The 16,396-nt window shown below is 34.8% G+C and overlaps 1 protein-coding gene across 3 annotated transcripts in view; it reads right to left on the bottom strand.

Moving 5' to 3' along the window:
* The window catches only part of NPHP3 (nephrocystin 3), a 56,358-nt gene that overhangs the window by 2,044 nt on the left and 37,918 nt on the right, over positions 1-16,396 (bottom strand). For 2 of the 3 annotated variants that reach the window (XM_005201950.5, NM_001192152.1), the window contains 9 exons: positions 10,100-10,194; positions 9,355-9,477; positions 7,584-7,773; positions 7,184-7,425; positions 5,867-5,942; positions 4,500-4,627; positions 2,717-2,957; positions 1,615-1,740; positions 903-1,018 (listed from right to left, as the gene is read on the bottom strand). In XM_005201950.5, the coding sequence (XP_005202007.1) occupies positions 903-1,018; positions 1,615-1,740; positions 2,717-2,957; positions 4,500-4,627; positions 5,867-5,942; positions 7,184-7,425; positions 7,584-7,773; positions 9,355-9,477; positions 10,100-10,194 (1,337 nt within the window). Of the gene's footprint in view, positions 1-902; positions 1,019-1,614; positions 1,761-2,716; positions 2,958-4,499; positions 4,628-5,866; positions 5,943-7,183; positions 7,426-7,583; positions 7,774-9,354; positions 9,478-10,099; positions 10,195-16,396 lie in introns of those variants that run through there. The other variant, XM_005201951.5, reaches the window with a different exon arrangement.

Genomic DNA, 16,396 nt, shown 5'->3' with positions numbered 1-16,396 from the left:
AGGATACAGAAAAACAAGTTGTGCTCTTTTTTTCCAAGCTGAAGATTGAAAAACTGGAGGTTTTTATTATTAGTTTTTTATATAGAAAAAGTTATATTTGTTGAATGCTTTCAAAATTTTCTAAAATGCCAACTATCACAGGATTTCCAAGATTATTTCAGCCAATTGCTAGTCATTTAACCATATGACAAAATATAAATAATTGAAAAAAAAAAAAAATCTACCTGAAATCTACCCAGAAGTGCTCTCCACCTCACCTAGTGTAAAACCCTGCAGCCAGGTTTTCTGTGCACTGAAATGCTGAGTGGTCCCACAGTGATGTGCAAGAGGCAGCTTGACCCATTACTTGGAAAGACTCTGTGGATCATTTCTAGGTTTTGTGTTTTGCCTAAGAAATGATCTTCCTTTATATTTTAACTTCAGTTTGTAAGTTTTACTCTGCAAGAAAAGTCCATTTTCAGGCAGACCAATAAAACAGAATACCCAAATTCTCCTTTTTGTCTGCTGCCAAGTGTCTTACGGGGCACCATTAAGACTACATTGTAATGGGTACAGTGAAACTGCTAAAGGAAGTTAGCATCTTGAGGTAAATATAATGCAAAAGTCAACATGGTAAATCCACTTTGAGGATAGCAAGTTGCCGATTACCCCCAGAGCCAGTTAGCTGCAAATGTAATCCATCCTCTTATTTGTCATGATACTTCCTCTACAAAATATGTTGTGCCACCTTCAATTTCACTTCTGGATATTATTTCAATGTCTCTTGAACTAGATCAGCCAAAAATAAACCCTCTGTTCTACTAAAAAGCATATCAGCAATAAATATTTTGTGGGGTTCTATGATGAATCAAAGATGTCCTAAGAGGGATTTTGGCTATATGAGGAAAGTGAAAAATTCTTACCTAAGCACAGCTAAATTTTTTAGTGTTTCTCCAACTCGAGGATGCATCCGACCCAGGCTGTCCTCGTAAATCTTTAATGCTCGTTCATACAACGGCAAGGCCTCACTGTGTTTTTTCTTATTAAAAAAGAAACAATGCTCATTTGAACACACTGGGTTTCTGAAATTACTTTTAAGGTACTCTAGACTAAGCTGACCTACTTGGCTAAGCACTTTAAAAGAGTTAATATCCTCCTACAAGATGTAGATAAACTGATTAATTTAGGAGTAATCATAATTGGAGAAGTAGTATAATAAAATTCAGAAACTTAAGTTTTAGACCTGGCTTGGTAACAATTGACATTAATCCAATTATATAAGCACAAACTTCTTTGTGGTACCCCAGGGTACCATATCTCTTACTCATGACAAGCAAATGATATATCTTAGGAACAATATTAGATAAAGAGATGTAGGGAGTCTCCAGAAATAAATAAGTCTATGCAATGAACTAAACACAGTATTTCACACTAAGAAGAATGGACTGTCTTACAGTTGTAACTTTAATAACTTCTCAAGTATTAAAGGGAACATTAGTAGATAACCTTAATTGTCCTTTAATTATTTTTACTGTGTCATATCTAATACATGTTTACCTATATCTAATACATGTTTACCTATATTTCATATGTTAAAACTATTGATTTATAAAGCGTTACATTATGGGAACTTACCATTTGGCTATAAAGAACAGCTAAGTTTACCAAGGCAGTGGCTACACTTGGGTGCTTTGGGCCAAAGGATTTCTGCCGGATTTCAACAGCCAGCTCATACAAAGGTACAGCTTTGTCAAGTTTCCCCTAAAACACAAAAGTGAAATCTAACAAAAATATTAAAGCAATAAATACTTTATGATCAGAGCTTGTTCCATAAATACAGTTTCATGGTAAAATAATTCTGAGGAAAAAAGTTCAGAAATATTTCTTCCCAGTTTAATGGATAAGTTTATGGGTATCTGAAATCTAATATGTAAGTAAAGCTATATCGAATATAAGAACATTTTATCTGATAACTCAGAAAGTTCTTTAGGATCACCCATTATAACTTTCTGGTGATGTAAACACATGCCAGTTAAAGTATGTTTGCTGCTATATGTAATTTAGAGATAGCATCAAAGTTTTTATCTTAAAACTCATTTTCCACCAAATCCTTTCCAGATTTTTCTGATTATTTCTTTTTTACTTGAAATTTAGGTAGAAATAGCAGCAATGGATCCTTTATACTGAAACATCAACTTCAGTACTAGGAGGGTTAGCAACAGTCCCACAAAGACTATACAACTCTGTAACCACACTAAATGAAAGCAGTTTTTTCTCCTGATTTTCGTTTGTCTTAAAGACAGCCATAAAAAAATCCAAATATCACTTAGACTAGAACTGTATGGTAAAGAATGGTTACATTTAATTGCAAGCAAAGAAAAAGTGAAATGGTCATTTCATTAGCTATGGAGACTTCTTCAGTCCTTACAATTGGGTGATTTGATACATCTATGGTAGCCTAACACAGCAAACGTAATACTAGTTGAATTTTAAAACTTCTGAAATGTAAAAGAAGAATAAGTTCTAGTTAGAGTACTGACAAATGCATTTGTATTTAGAATGTATTTTTAAAAACTAAACTAGGACCTTAATTTAGTTAAGTCTGAAATAAATCATTGTGATTTAAAAGCTCATAGAAAATAATATATCCATTGGAAGATAAATTATTTTGCTTACAGCAACTATGGCTTAACTGGTATATTATAAAACACATGTAGGCATGCTATGGATTACTTACCATTTTCTTGTATAAGATCGCAAGATGCTTTACCGTATAAGCCAAAGAAGGGTGATCAGGAGCTAATGCTCGTCTCCGAATGTCTAAGGCTCTTTCATAAAGTTCTTCTGCTTTGTCATACTGTTTCTTTTCATTGCATAGAGCCGCCAGATTATTCAACGACTGGGCACAGTCAGGGTGATCTGGTCCTAGAACTCTCTCCCTCATCTCCAAGGAACGCTTCAGAAACTGGTCAGCTATTCTATGAACAAAAGACCCAGATGGTTTAAACTATTCTCTAGAAGTCAGAACCCTAGTCCTAATTAGGAGGAGAACTGAAGTACTTTTATTCTTAAATCCAAGATAGTTAAAATGAAGGATTCAGCTCAAAATCCTCTTTCCTACCCCTCATCTCTTTCTGCCCTTTTCCAAAAATTAAATATGCCTTCCTAGTAGTGTGAGACCCTAAGGTGTCTGGATGATTGTCTCCATTCTCCACTTCACTCCTAAAACACAAACTCATAAATAGTTTCCAAAACAAACTTTTTATATCTTAAAAATTACTAAGCCAAACTCAAAAGATTTTGGTATTCTTTCCTTCTCCCTCCCTTTGGAGTTAGTACTAAATCTGGTTGTTTTTTTTTGTTTGGTTTTTTTTTTTTTTTGATATTTTGGCTGCATTGTGGCATGCAAGATGGTTCCCTGACCAGGGGTGGAACCTGGGCCTCCACAGTGAAACAGCCAAATCCTAACCACCAGGCTGCAAGGGAGCTCTCTAGTACTAAATAAGTTTTAATTAAAGAACCCTTTGTGGGACTTCCCTAATAGTGCAGTGGATAAGAATCTGCCAGCCAGTACAGGGGACATGTGTTCAGTTCCTGATTTGGGAAGATTACATATGCCCATGGACCAAAACTACTGAGCCTGTGTGCTACAACTATTGATGCCCATGTGCCCTAGAGCCCATGCTCTGCAACAAGAGAAGCCACCACTATGAGAAGCCTGAGCACCACAAGAAACAGTAGACCTTGCTCCTTTGTGAAGTGGGCTGCTGCTGCTACTGCTGCTAAGTCGCTTCAGTTGTGTCCAACTCTGTGCAACCCCATAGACTGCAGCCCACCAGGCTCCCCCATCCCTGGGATTCTCCAGGCAAGAACACTGGAGTGGGTTGCCATTTCTTTCTCCAATGTATGAAGGTGAAAAGTGAAAGTGAAGTCGCTCAGTCGTGTCCGACTCTTAGCAAACCCATGGACACCAGGCTCCTCCATCCATGGGATTTTCCAGGCAAGAGTACTGGAGTGGGGTACCATTGCCTTCTCCGTGTGAAGTGGGCTAAATATTTGTATTTTTCTGATATCCAAAATGTCAAATCTATTGTATTTTGCTGACATACAAAGAAGTCCAAAAACACTCATTTTTCATAAAAGAGTCTTTGAGTCTATGCCCAAATAAATTGAAGAATAAAATTAGCAGCCATCTACATTCTTTTCTTTATCTTCCCTCAGTCCCAAGTTTGTTCTTATGTGAGATCTTTTGTATAATATCTACACAAACTCATTTGTTATAAACATATAAAATACTAAGGAAACTACAGAACATCTTTTTAGTTACTAAAGAAACAATGTGAAAGGAAACAGTGGAGAAATTGTCATGGTCTTTGTTAAATGTGGCCATGTTCATAACATATCATACATGAAAAATTCTGTTGATTTTTTCTAGCTTGGCTTGATAGAAATGTAAAACAGCTTTGCATCTAAGAGATGAAATGAATACGTGTTTTCATTATTAACAGTAGGGTACTCACTCTAGGTTGTTCTGAAGATAGTAGAGCACACCCAGTTCATTGAGGGTCCGAGCATTGTCAGGTGTATCCTTACCTAATGTGAGCTCTTCTAATTGTAGGGCCCGTCTACGTAAAAGGGAAAATCCATACTGGAGAAACATAGAAATTTACAACAATCATCAAGTAAGTGCAATCTCTGATTCTGAAGCTATATACTAGGGTTCTGAAAAAATCCTTTCTCCTTTTGTTTCCTTTAAAGTAGATTACAATTACTTTAAGTATACTGAATTACTCTAATGATTATTAAAAAATATACATACTTCCCAGTGACTTCACATTCTTAAATTCATTTAAAACTATTTTGTGAAAATGACTATGATAATTTAGCAAAATGAACAGAATCCCTAAATGCATCAGAAAGATTAGGAAACAATGTGCATATATTTATTAACCCTATTACTAAACATTTAATACCAGGTACTTAAAACTGCACATAGCACTTGCATCTCTTAGACAAGTAAGTCCTGGAAATCAAATGTATAGATAGCATAGGGAATAGTGGCAACAATACTGTATTATAATGATCAAACTTGCTAAGAGACCAGATCTTAATTATTCCAACTACAAAAAAGAAATAATTTTGTGATGTGACGTTATGGTGTAATCAATCATATTACAATATATAAATGCATCAAATAAATATGTTGTACATCTTATATTTACACAATGTTAGATGTCAAATACATTTTAATAAAAAACTGAATATAGCATTTTAAGTTAAAATAAATATGCTATATTTATTTTATCAGCAGCTTAGAAAAATGAAAAATTTTTTGCATTTAAGGATAATAATTTCTTGGCATTTGAATGTAACATTAAATGTTTACTAAATTTCTTTTATTCTCCTTTCAAGCGCTTTAAAAAATTGAAACAGCTTTTAAGTCCATCTTCTAAAATCTAACCTTTATCATTTTTGTTAATTTTTATTGGAGTATAATTGCTTCACACTAAAATCTAATCTTTGAATTGTATAGTTCTACCTTTTAAAAATTAAAAAAAAATTTCCCTAGCTTTATTGAGATATAATTGACATATAACACTGTGTAAATTTAAAGTGTACAACATGATTATATGACATATGTATATAGTGTAAAATGATTACCAAAATATATAGTTCCACTTTTTAAACATATACTAATTTGTACTTCTCAGTAATACTAGTTTTTAAACATGTATTTTAAACCAGAAAATATTAATCAGTACTTCCCTAGAAATCAATTTAAAATCAAAAGTTTTTAAATATGTGAGGTTTATGTATCTACATTATGATATGGAGATGTTCTTTTCCTTTTTGTTCAAAACACAACACAAAAGAAATCTCTCATTACCAAGTTGCCTTTTCTCCTTGCAGCTTTCTGACGAATTTTAAATGATTTCTTCCTAAAATGTTCAGCTTGTTCATATCTTAAAAAAAAAAAAAAAAAAGTAAGTCAAAGGAAAGCAACATGTCCAAAGTGTCACACTTCAGTGAAATGAAAGCACCAATGTAAAGTCTTTTTTTGCTAATTAAATACAACATTATTTCTAGAAGTGAGAGTCATAGGGAATGAAAAATCTTAAACAAAAATTTTCACAAAACAAAATCTAATAAATCTAGTCCTCCAAGTGGGCTTCCATGGGACTCAGTGGTAAAGAATCTGCCTGCCTATGCATGAGATGCAGGTTTGATCCCTGAGTTTAGGAGAAGGAAAATGGATCCCTGAAGAAGGAAATGGCAACCCACTCCAGTATTCTTGTCTGGGAAATCCCATGCATAGAGGAGCCTGGAGAGATACAGTCCATGGGGTCACAAAAGACTCAGACATGACTTAGCAACTAAAAGAACAAGTCTTCCAACTAGCTGACATTTAACTATTTTTCAGCTGATTAAACTCATTTTGAGTTTAAAAGGCAATCTCTAAAATGCAATCTAATTAAATGAAAATTCAAAACTTTAGTTTGCTATATCAACTAATTTTTGGTCACATAGAAATGTGAAATTCACACAAAATCTGTGTGAAACAATATTTTTAGAAGTTAAAGAAAAATTCCAATATGTGTCACTTATGATTGAGCAAAAGAAATGATTTCAGACAGAGAAGAGATACCTATCAGAGGGCGTATTATACTAGGGATCAAACTTCTGTAAACTGCTAGAGAGTAAACAGTTTTGCCTTTGTGGGTTATGTGATTGCTGTTGAAACTAAAAAGCTACCGTCAAAGCATGAAAGCAGCCACAGACAATATGTAAATGAAAAAAAACTATGGCTGTGTTCCACTACAACCTTAGGTGTGAAACAGGGGACCTTCTGGACTTGGCATGTGGGTGATGGTTTGCTGTCCCCTGTATTAGTAGTACTCAATATTACAAAGCCAGTCAGAAAAGGAGCTCATTTTCACATCCAGCTCTATGACTCCAAAGTCCATGTTCTGTCCTCCACACATCTTGAAACAGAGATAAACCTTGCAGTTCTAATTTTCTGTTTACCCCATGAAGACCCAGACCAAGAATAATATTTGAATATGGTGGATTCAAAAGAATATAGGATAAGGAAAGTACAGGATAAAGAAAAGTACACAGCCACAAAACAATGCCTCCCACATAAGTACATTAAGAACTGTAATTCCCTGTCAAAAAACCAGAGAATTACTCATTGAAATCTTACTTGTCTTGTTTCTGGTACAAAGTTGCAAGTGCCTCAAGTTCGCGAGCAGTATGTGGATGGTCTGCACCGTAGGCGTTTTCTGAGATCTCCAGTGCTTGTTTATACAGCTGTTCTGCATTGCCAAACTTCTTCCACTGCACATACACACTTGCGAGTTGGTGGAGAGACTGAGCTACTTGTGGGTGATCTGGATCTAAAGCTGTTTCTCGAATTTCCAGAGACCTCTGCAAAGGCACAACAGCCTGGGGAATAAAAAGGTTAAAGACCAATTAATGTGAGTGAAATCCTGTAAGATTTGCCATCTCATTAGCACAACAAATGAAAGCTACATCAATTCCTAGGGAGGAGAAAAGAGTAAACATGAAGACCCACACAGTCTCTAACTCCCTGCTGAAGTTACCTGACTGAGAAGGCCTAGATCCTTGAGAAATCGCCCCAGGGTTTCATAAAGGTCAGCTAAGCAAACCATGCTCTCTTCGCCTTCACAGTTTTTCTCATACTGCTTCAATGAATCAAAGTATTCTGCTGCCATTGCGCTTTTGTCTTTGCCAACAAACTGCCAGTAACTCAGCAACTCAGCAAAATGTCCTCTGTTTCAACAAATAACAGTAATATAATGAAAAAGAAACGTTAAACCCCACTACTGAGTGAAGATGCCACAAATTCATATCAAGCTACTGACAGTGTATTAGGAGGCCAGTCCAGTGTAGTGCGGTAAAGGTGTAAACTGGGCCTGCCATCTGAGTCCACAGCACTCTCGCTGTGTTCTCTCTTACCTCATCATTCTCGACTGCAGAAGGAGCACACCGATATCACCTGCCTCAAGTGTTGCTTTAAGGAGATTATGGCATGTAGCAAGTACTCCATAGTGTTGGCTGTTACCATTAATACCATTATGATTATTCACCAATGGAACCCTATCAGAATCCTGTTTAGACTTTTTATGATATGCAGTCAACTGCTGAGTTCACCCCAAAATTATTTTAAATGATGGAAATACGAACAGAAGAAACAAAGCACAGGCAAGCTGTCAGAATACCTGCTTTGTATTTTCATCAAGGGATGGAATGATAAAAGTAAGCTTATTCATCTCTAGATGGTATTAAGTAGGATGGAGAGCTGTTAAACTAAAGGATGAATCTCATTTTAAATCATGAAAAACTGGATGGAGACCAGAAATAATTTATGAGCTGCAACAAAGAAATTTGAGAGAGATCATTAAGGAACAAAACAAATTATGCAGCTAAGTTATGAGAAGTGTCTAAATTTCTAGGTGAGACAGAGGTGGGGCTTAGAGGTCAGAAGGTTGGCTCATAAAAAGGTGATTCTGCAAGAGGCAAATTCAGACACACCAGGAGATAACAATGAGACATAAAGGATTTCCCTGGTGGGCCAGTGGTTAAGACTTGGCGCTTCCACTGCACCGTGTGTGGGTTTGACCTCTGGTAAGAGAAATAAGATCCCACATGCCACATAGTACAGCCAAAAAGATAGAATAAAAACTTAAAAAAGATTATTATAAAAAAAGGGTAATCCTTTCTTTAAATTCTGACACCAGTCCGATCCTATGAAGAGCCCAAAGTCTGGTTTGAAGGCTACACTTTAAAATACTTGGATGCCCTAAGAGGTAGACATCATGAACCTCCTCTCTGGGTGGTCTAGATTTAAACCTGCTTCGGTGAAAGATTAAGATACAAAGCTATCTCAAGAGCATTCCAGCTCTGATTTCATAAAAACAATACTCTATTTTTTTTGTTTGGGCTTCCTTGGTGGCACGGATGGTAAAGAATCTGCCTGTAATGTGGGAGACTTTGGTTCGATCCCTGGGTTGGGAAGATTCCCTGGAGGAAGGCATGGCAACCCACTTCAGTTTTCTTGCCTGGGAATCCCCATGGACAGAGGAGCCTGGTGGGCTACAGTCCATGAGGTTGCAAAGAGTTAGACATGACTGAGTGACTAAGCACAGCACAGCATCTTTTTTGTTTACCTCTTGGAAAAAGTAGACGTGGCAATTTGCAAACTGTTTAAAATTTCTCCCACATTGTTTTATATTACGGTTACCACTGAAAGTGGACTAATTTTTAAATGAAGAATGCCATTGTCCCATTACACCGAACAACTGTTTGAATCTGTTTTTCTGGGGAAAGATGTCCTACAAATAAGTTTTTTACCTTTTATAGAGGTTTTGAGATACAAAGAGGTTAAGAAGACAATCATGCAGCTTCTGTTTACTTCCCTGCTGCTGGAAAAGCCAAGGCAGTTCATCTGCACTCCTCCAAGTCACTCGGTCCTGACTATTAGAAAAGAAGGGACAACATTCAGTAGTACTGTCCCACAGTGAGATTGCTTCAAAAGACTACTGGCAAATGTTAAAGGAGGAGATATATATTTGATATATATCCTATCCCTGACTCTATGAATAATACTGAGAAAATTAGGTAAAAATCAGAAACTTTATAAACCTAACTATGGAAATAAAGTAATATTCAGGACCACTGATCAAACTCTATAGGTATTTTCCTACACCTATAGAGTAGGCACTGAACTATTAAAAAAACCATCAATGGACACAAATTGAATTATCAAAAAAAAAAAAAATCAATGGACACAACTGTACACACCCAGGTATTTACAGACACACACATATTTTTAAACTACTTAAACTATTTAACTAGAATAAAATAAAAATAATAAAATGATCCTGCATTGATTTCACTTAAATCTTCAGCATAATATTAAAAGACTGACTTGCATAATTATATTTTTGTTCTTTTGGCATTAACAGGAGAGGACTTAACCTTTAAAATAATAAGTAAATTTTTATACATTAAGTTATTCTAAGAAAGAAAAAAGTAAGGACACAGAGGTGCAGTGTGTTGCAGAAGCTAAGAACAACAAAATGCACGTTTGTAATACCTTAGCTGCATGGTAAAGTAGTTGGTTAGCTTTTGTCTATATGAAGCAATAATGGTGGGGCTTTCCATGTATTCTAGTCTCACTGTTTCCCAAGCCTATGGAGGAAAAGAAAAAATATTACAGTCTATTTTCTGTAAGTCACTGTACATCTAACAGTGAATTTTTTAAATGAAATTTATAATTATTTCAATTTATAGTTGTATAATAGAAATAGCATTAGAATATTTAAAAATTCAGTATATATTTATGTGACAACTGACATGAGAATTCTTGTTAGAACTCAAAATATAATACAATTCAAACTTTTAGTGAATATATTAAAAATCTGAAATGTGAACTGCAAAAGTATTAAAAGCAGCAAGCTATATTTAAGTGATATATTAATACTACAAAGGAGAAAGATAAGCCTGTGAAATTACAAATATTCCACACCTACATATAACACAGCATACTCAAATGAAAGAATTTATTTACATTAGTTTACGTATGTAAATTAACCATGGCATTGAAGGGCTTCCCAGGTGGCATTAGTGGTAAAGAACCTGCCTGCTAATGCAAGAGACTTAAGAGATGTGGGTTCAAGGGAAGATACCCTGGAGAAGGGGATGGCAACTCATTCCTATATTCTTGCCTGGAAAATTCCATGGACAGAGGGGTCTGGTGGGCTACAGTCCAGGGGGTTGTAAAGAATTGGACAGGACCGAACACACACACACACACACACACACATGTACTCAATCCTAGAAAATGTTCCATGTGCACTTGAACAGAATGTGTATTCTGCTATTTTTGATGTAATGTCTTGAAAATATCAACTAAGTCTAACTATTATATTGTATCATTTTGGCTGTCTGTTGCTTTACTGATTTTCTGTCTCAAAGATCTGTCCATTGATGTGAGTCAAGTATTAAAGTCTCCTACTATTATTGTATTCCCATCAATTTATCCCTTTATGTCTGTTAGTATTTATGTATTTAGTTGTTCCTATATTGACTGAATATATGTTGATGAGTGTACTGTCATCTCCTTATATTGATCCTTTTATCATAATATAGTATCCTTCTTTATCTCTCTTAATAACCTTTGACTTAAAGTCTATTTTGTCTGATATGAATGTTGTAACCCCTGCTTTCTTGTCATTTCCATTTGTTTGAAATGGTTTTTTCCATACTCTCACTTTCAATCTGTGTGTATCATTTGCCCTAAAATGAGTCTCTTGTAGGCAGCATATTCTAGACTCTTTTTTTTAATCCTTTCTGCGACTATGTGTCTTTTGATTTGAGCATCCAGTCCATTGGCATTTAAAGTAATTATTAATAGAAATGTATTTATTATTATTTTAAATCATGTTTTTCCATGGTTTTATATTTCTTCTTTGTTCCTTTCTTTTTCTTTTTCCTTTTGGGGTTTGATGATTTTCTTTTGCATTATGCTTATCTTCTCTTCTTTTTGGTTTTTGTCAATCTATTATATGTTTGTGATTTGTGGTTACCCTATGTTTCATGTATGCTAACCCCTTTCCTATATCTGCTTGCCTTAGACTGGTAGTTGTACGGCTCAAACACATTCATTCTAGGAAAAAAAAAAAATCTATATTTTCTTATGCTCGTCCCCCACATTTTATGATCTTGATGTCCTCTTTTATATCTTAATGTTTGTCCTTTTGCTGTTTGTTGTGGTTATCACCACTTTGACAGAAATTTTTAAATATCTGTGTACCAGTGGTTCAGTGGTAAATTTGCCTGCCAATGCATGAGACACAGGTTCATTCCCTGAGTTGGGGAGATCCCCTGGAGAAGGTAATGGCAACCCACTCCAGTATTCTTGCCTGGGAAATCCATGGACAGAGGAGCCTGGCGGGCTATAGTCAATGAGATCACAGAAGAGTCGGACATGACTTGGTGACTAAATAACAAACCAGCTTATTTAAATGATTTACTTTCCAATTGTGGCTTTCTTTTCCCTATTGATTCTTACTTCTCTCCTATTTAAATAAGACCTTTCAATATTTCCTTTAGGATGGGTTTAGTATTGCTGTTTTTTTTTTTTTTTTTTTTTTTTAGTTTTTGCTCATCTGAAAAGTGCTAAATGATAATCTTGGAGGGTAGAGTATCCTAGGCTACAGATTTTTCTGTTTTAGGACTTTGAATATATTTTGTCATTCTTTTCTGGCCTGTGATGTTTCCATAGAGAAATCAGCTGATAGCCTTATAGGGATTCCCTTATAATTAACTCTTTGTTTTTCTCTTGCTTCCTTTAGTATCTTCTCTTTATATTTTGTTGTTATTCAGTTGATAAGTCATGTCTGACTCTGCAACCACATGAACTGCAGCATGCCAGGCTTCCCCATCCTTCACTATTTGCCAGAGTTGGTTCAAACCCATGTCCATTGAGTCAGTGATGCCATCCAACCATCTCATTCTCTGTCACCCCCTTATTCTCTTGCACTCTTTATGTTTAACTTTTGCCATTTTTTTTATTATAGTATGTTTTAATATAGGTCTGTTTGGGTTTATCTTGTTTGGGACCCTCTGTGCCTCCTGTACACAGGAAGATATGTTTCTTTCTTTAGGTTTGGGAAATTTTCAGGCATAATTTCTTCAAATATATTTTCAATTCCCCTTCTCTCTTTCTTCTCCTTCTGGGATCCCTATTATGTATAGACTGACATGCTTTCATAGTATCCCATAGGTCTCTTATATTGCTTTTTTTTTTTTTATTCATTTGGTTTTCTGTCTGCTGTTCTGATAGGGTGATTTCCATTATTCTATCTTCCAGATCACTTATTCATTCTTCTGCATTATTTATTCTGCTATTCATTGCCTTTAGCTCAGCTTTCATTTCAGCAAGTGAATTTTCTAATTTTTCTTGGCTCCTCCTTCTAGTTTCTAGTCTCTTTTTACAGTAACCTACATTACTATGAATAGTCCTTTTTAATTCCTTCAGTATTTTCATTATCTTGTTGTTTCAGTGTCTATTAGATTGAAGAAGTCTGTCTCATTGTTTGTTCTTTCAGGGGAATCTCTTGATCTTATTTGGGAGTGGTTCCTCTGCTTCATTTTACTTATATTTCTCTAACTCTATGGATTTAGGAGAAACAGTTATCTACTGTGGTCTTGGAGGACCATTTTTATGTGGGAGCATCCCTGTGTAGCCTGTGTGGACTTAATATTTTTTGGTATGAGGGCCATAAGAGAATACTAGGAACAATTACAGGTCAACAAATTCAACAACTTAGAAGAAATGGACAACTTTCTAGAAACATACAATCCAGCAAAACTGAATCAAGAAGAAATAAATAACTTGAACAGGCCAATAACTAGAAGTAAAACAGAATCTGTAATTTATAAACTCCTTACAAACAAAAGTCCAAGGCCAGATAGCTTCACAAGTGAATTCTACCAAACATACAAGGAAGAACTTATACCAGTCTTTCCTAAACTCTTCTAAAAGACTGAAGAGAAAGGTACATTCCCAAAGAAACTCTATGAAGCCACCATCACCTTGATACCACACCAGACACTTCTGAAAAAGAAAATTATAGGCTATCTTTGATGAATGTAGTTGCAAAAATTCTTAACAACATATTAATAAACTGAATTCAACGATACATAAAGATCATACACCACCACAACCAAGATGGATTCATCCCAGAGTCATAAGGATGATTTAATATATGCAAATTAATTAATGTAATATACCACATCAACAAAAAAAAAAGACAACACATGATCATCTCAATAAAGGCAGAAAAAGTATTTGAGAAAACTCAACATCCATCTATGATAAAAACTCTTACCAAAGTAGATCCAAAGGGAACATATCTCAGCATAATAAAAGCTATTTATTACAGGCCCACAGCCAGTATAATACTCAATGGTGAAAAGATGAAAGCCTTCTCACTAAAATCTGGAAGAAGACAAAGATGCCCACTCTCCTCACTTCTCTTAAACATAGTATTTGAAGTCCTAGCCACAGCAATCAGACAAAAAAAAAAAAAAAAGTAAAAGGTATTCAAATTGGTAGGGAAGAGTTAAAATTGTCATTATATGCAGATGACATGATACTGCATATAGAAAACTTTAAACTCCACACAAAAACTACTAGAACAGATAAATGAATTCAGGAAGATAGTAGGATATAAGATTAACATAAAGAAATCAGTTGTATTTCTTTACACTAAAAATGAAATATTAGAGAATGTAAAAAAATATTCCTTTTAAAGTCATAGCAAAAAATAAAATACTTAGGAATAAATCTTACCAAAGAGGTGAAAGACTTATATGCTGAGAGCAAAAAACATTAATAAAGGAAACAATATGATTCAAAAAAATAGAAGATATCCCATGCTCTTGGATTGGAAGAATTAATATTGTTAAAATGGACATACTACGCAAAGCAAACTATAGATTTAATGTGATCCCTACCAAATTACCCATGACATTTTTCACAAAACTAGAACGAATGATCCTAAAATTTATATGGAAACATAAAAAGACACAGAATTGACAAACAATCCTTAGGAAAAAGAACAAAGCAGGAGGCATAACCCCCCAAGACTTCAGACAATACTACAAAGCTATAGCAATCAAAACAGCATGGTATTGGCACAAAAACAGACCTATGGAACAATGGAATAAAATAGCCAAGAAAAACCCACACACCTACTGTCAATTAATTTTTGACAAAGGAAACAAAAAAATACAATGGAGAAAAGACAGTCTTTTCAGCAAGTGGTGTTAGCAAAGCTGTACAGCTGCATGTAAATCAGTGAAGTTAAAACTCATCCTCCCACCATACACAAAAACAAACTCAAAATGACTTAAAGACTTAAATATAAGACATGACACTATAAAACTCATAGAAGAGAACATAGGCAAAACGTTCTCTGACATAAATTGTACCAATGTTTTCTTAGGTCAGTCTCCCAAGGCAATAGAAATAAAAGCAAAACTAAACCAACAGGGCTTAATAAAATCATAAACAAACAGACAAACAAAGGGAGAATATATTTGCAAATGATGTGACCAACAGAGGTTTAGTTTCCAAAATATACCAACAGATCATACAACGCAATAACAAAAAACCAAACAACCCAATCAAGAAATGAGCAGAAGACCTAAGTAGATATATCTCCAAAGAAGACATACAGATGGTGAATAGGCATATAACAAGATACTCATTATTGCTAATTTTTAGAGAAATGTAAATTGAAACTACAGTGAGGTACCATCTCACACCAGTCAGAATGGCCATGATTAAAGTCTACAAATAACAAATGTTGGAGAGGGTGTAGAGAAAAGGGAACCCTCCCATAGTGCTGGTAGGGATGTAAGCTGGTATAGCCACTATGGAAAACAGCATGGAGGTTTCTTTAAAAATTAAAAATAAAGTAATCATAAGAGCTGGCAATTCCACTCTTGGCATTTATCCAGAAAAAAACTGTAATTCAAAAAGATACATGCACTTCTGTGTTCTTGGTAGTTCTCTTTACAATAGCCAAGACATGGAAAAAACCTAAATGTCCATCAATAGGAGAACAGATGAAAAATACAATGTACATATATGCAATGGAATATTTATTCAGCCATAAATAAAAGAATAAAATACAGCATGGATGGACCTAGTGATTTTCATACTAAGCGAAGTCAGAAAGAGACAAACTGTATGATTACCATTTACATATGGAATCTAAAATATGGCACAAATGAACATATCTATGAAACAGAATCACAGACACAGAAAACAAATTTGTGTTTTCCAAGGGGAAGGGGTAGTTGGGGAGGGAAGGATTGGGAATTTGGGATTAACTGATGCAAATTATGCGGTACAAAAAAAGAGTTATATTAGTCATTATTTACTAGGTGCTAGAAATCATGTTTAGGACTTCACCAGGACCAATTAATTATTCACCATTTCAGTTAATTATCTTCACAACCCCGAGGTAAGCTGAAAACATCTGCCCAAGGCTCAGAGAGCTTGCCCAGGGTTACATTAAGCTGTAAAGAGCTGGGCTGTGAACTGAGGCAGAGTGACAGAACCCAAGCTCTTAAAACATGTATACTACACCAACAATACAATGAAACATAAAATTGAAAAAAAACGTTTTTCTCTTTCAGAAAAAACTACCTTTTAAAGTAATAGCCATTTCATAAAGGTATTTACTTCATAAGAATATTAGCCAAATTTTGTATCTAACCTAAAATTACTGGAAAAATATCTGTAATGCCAAATGAGATTCAATTTTGTCTTTTAATTAAAATATTTGAAATAATATGGTATTATATACCATAATAC

This window comes from Bos taurus, chromosome 1 (assembly GCF_002263795.3).
Source record: "Bos taurus isolate L1 Dominette 01449 registration number 42190680 breed Hereford chromosome 1, ARS-UCD2.0, whole genome shotgun sequence".
NCBI lineage: Eukaryota > Metazoa > Chordata > Mammalia > Artiodactyla > Bovidae > Bos > Bos taurus.
This window is presented reverse-complemented; position numbering and strand designations above follow the sequence as displayed.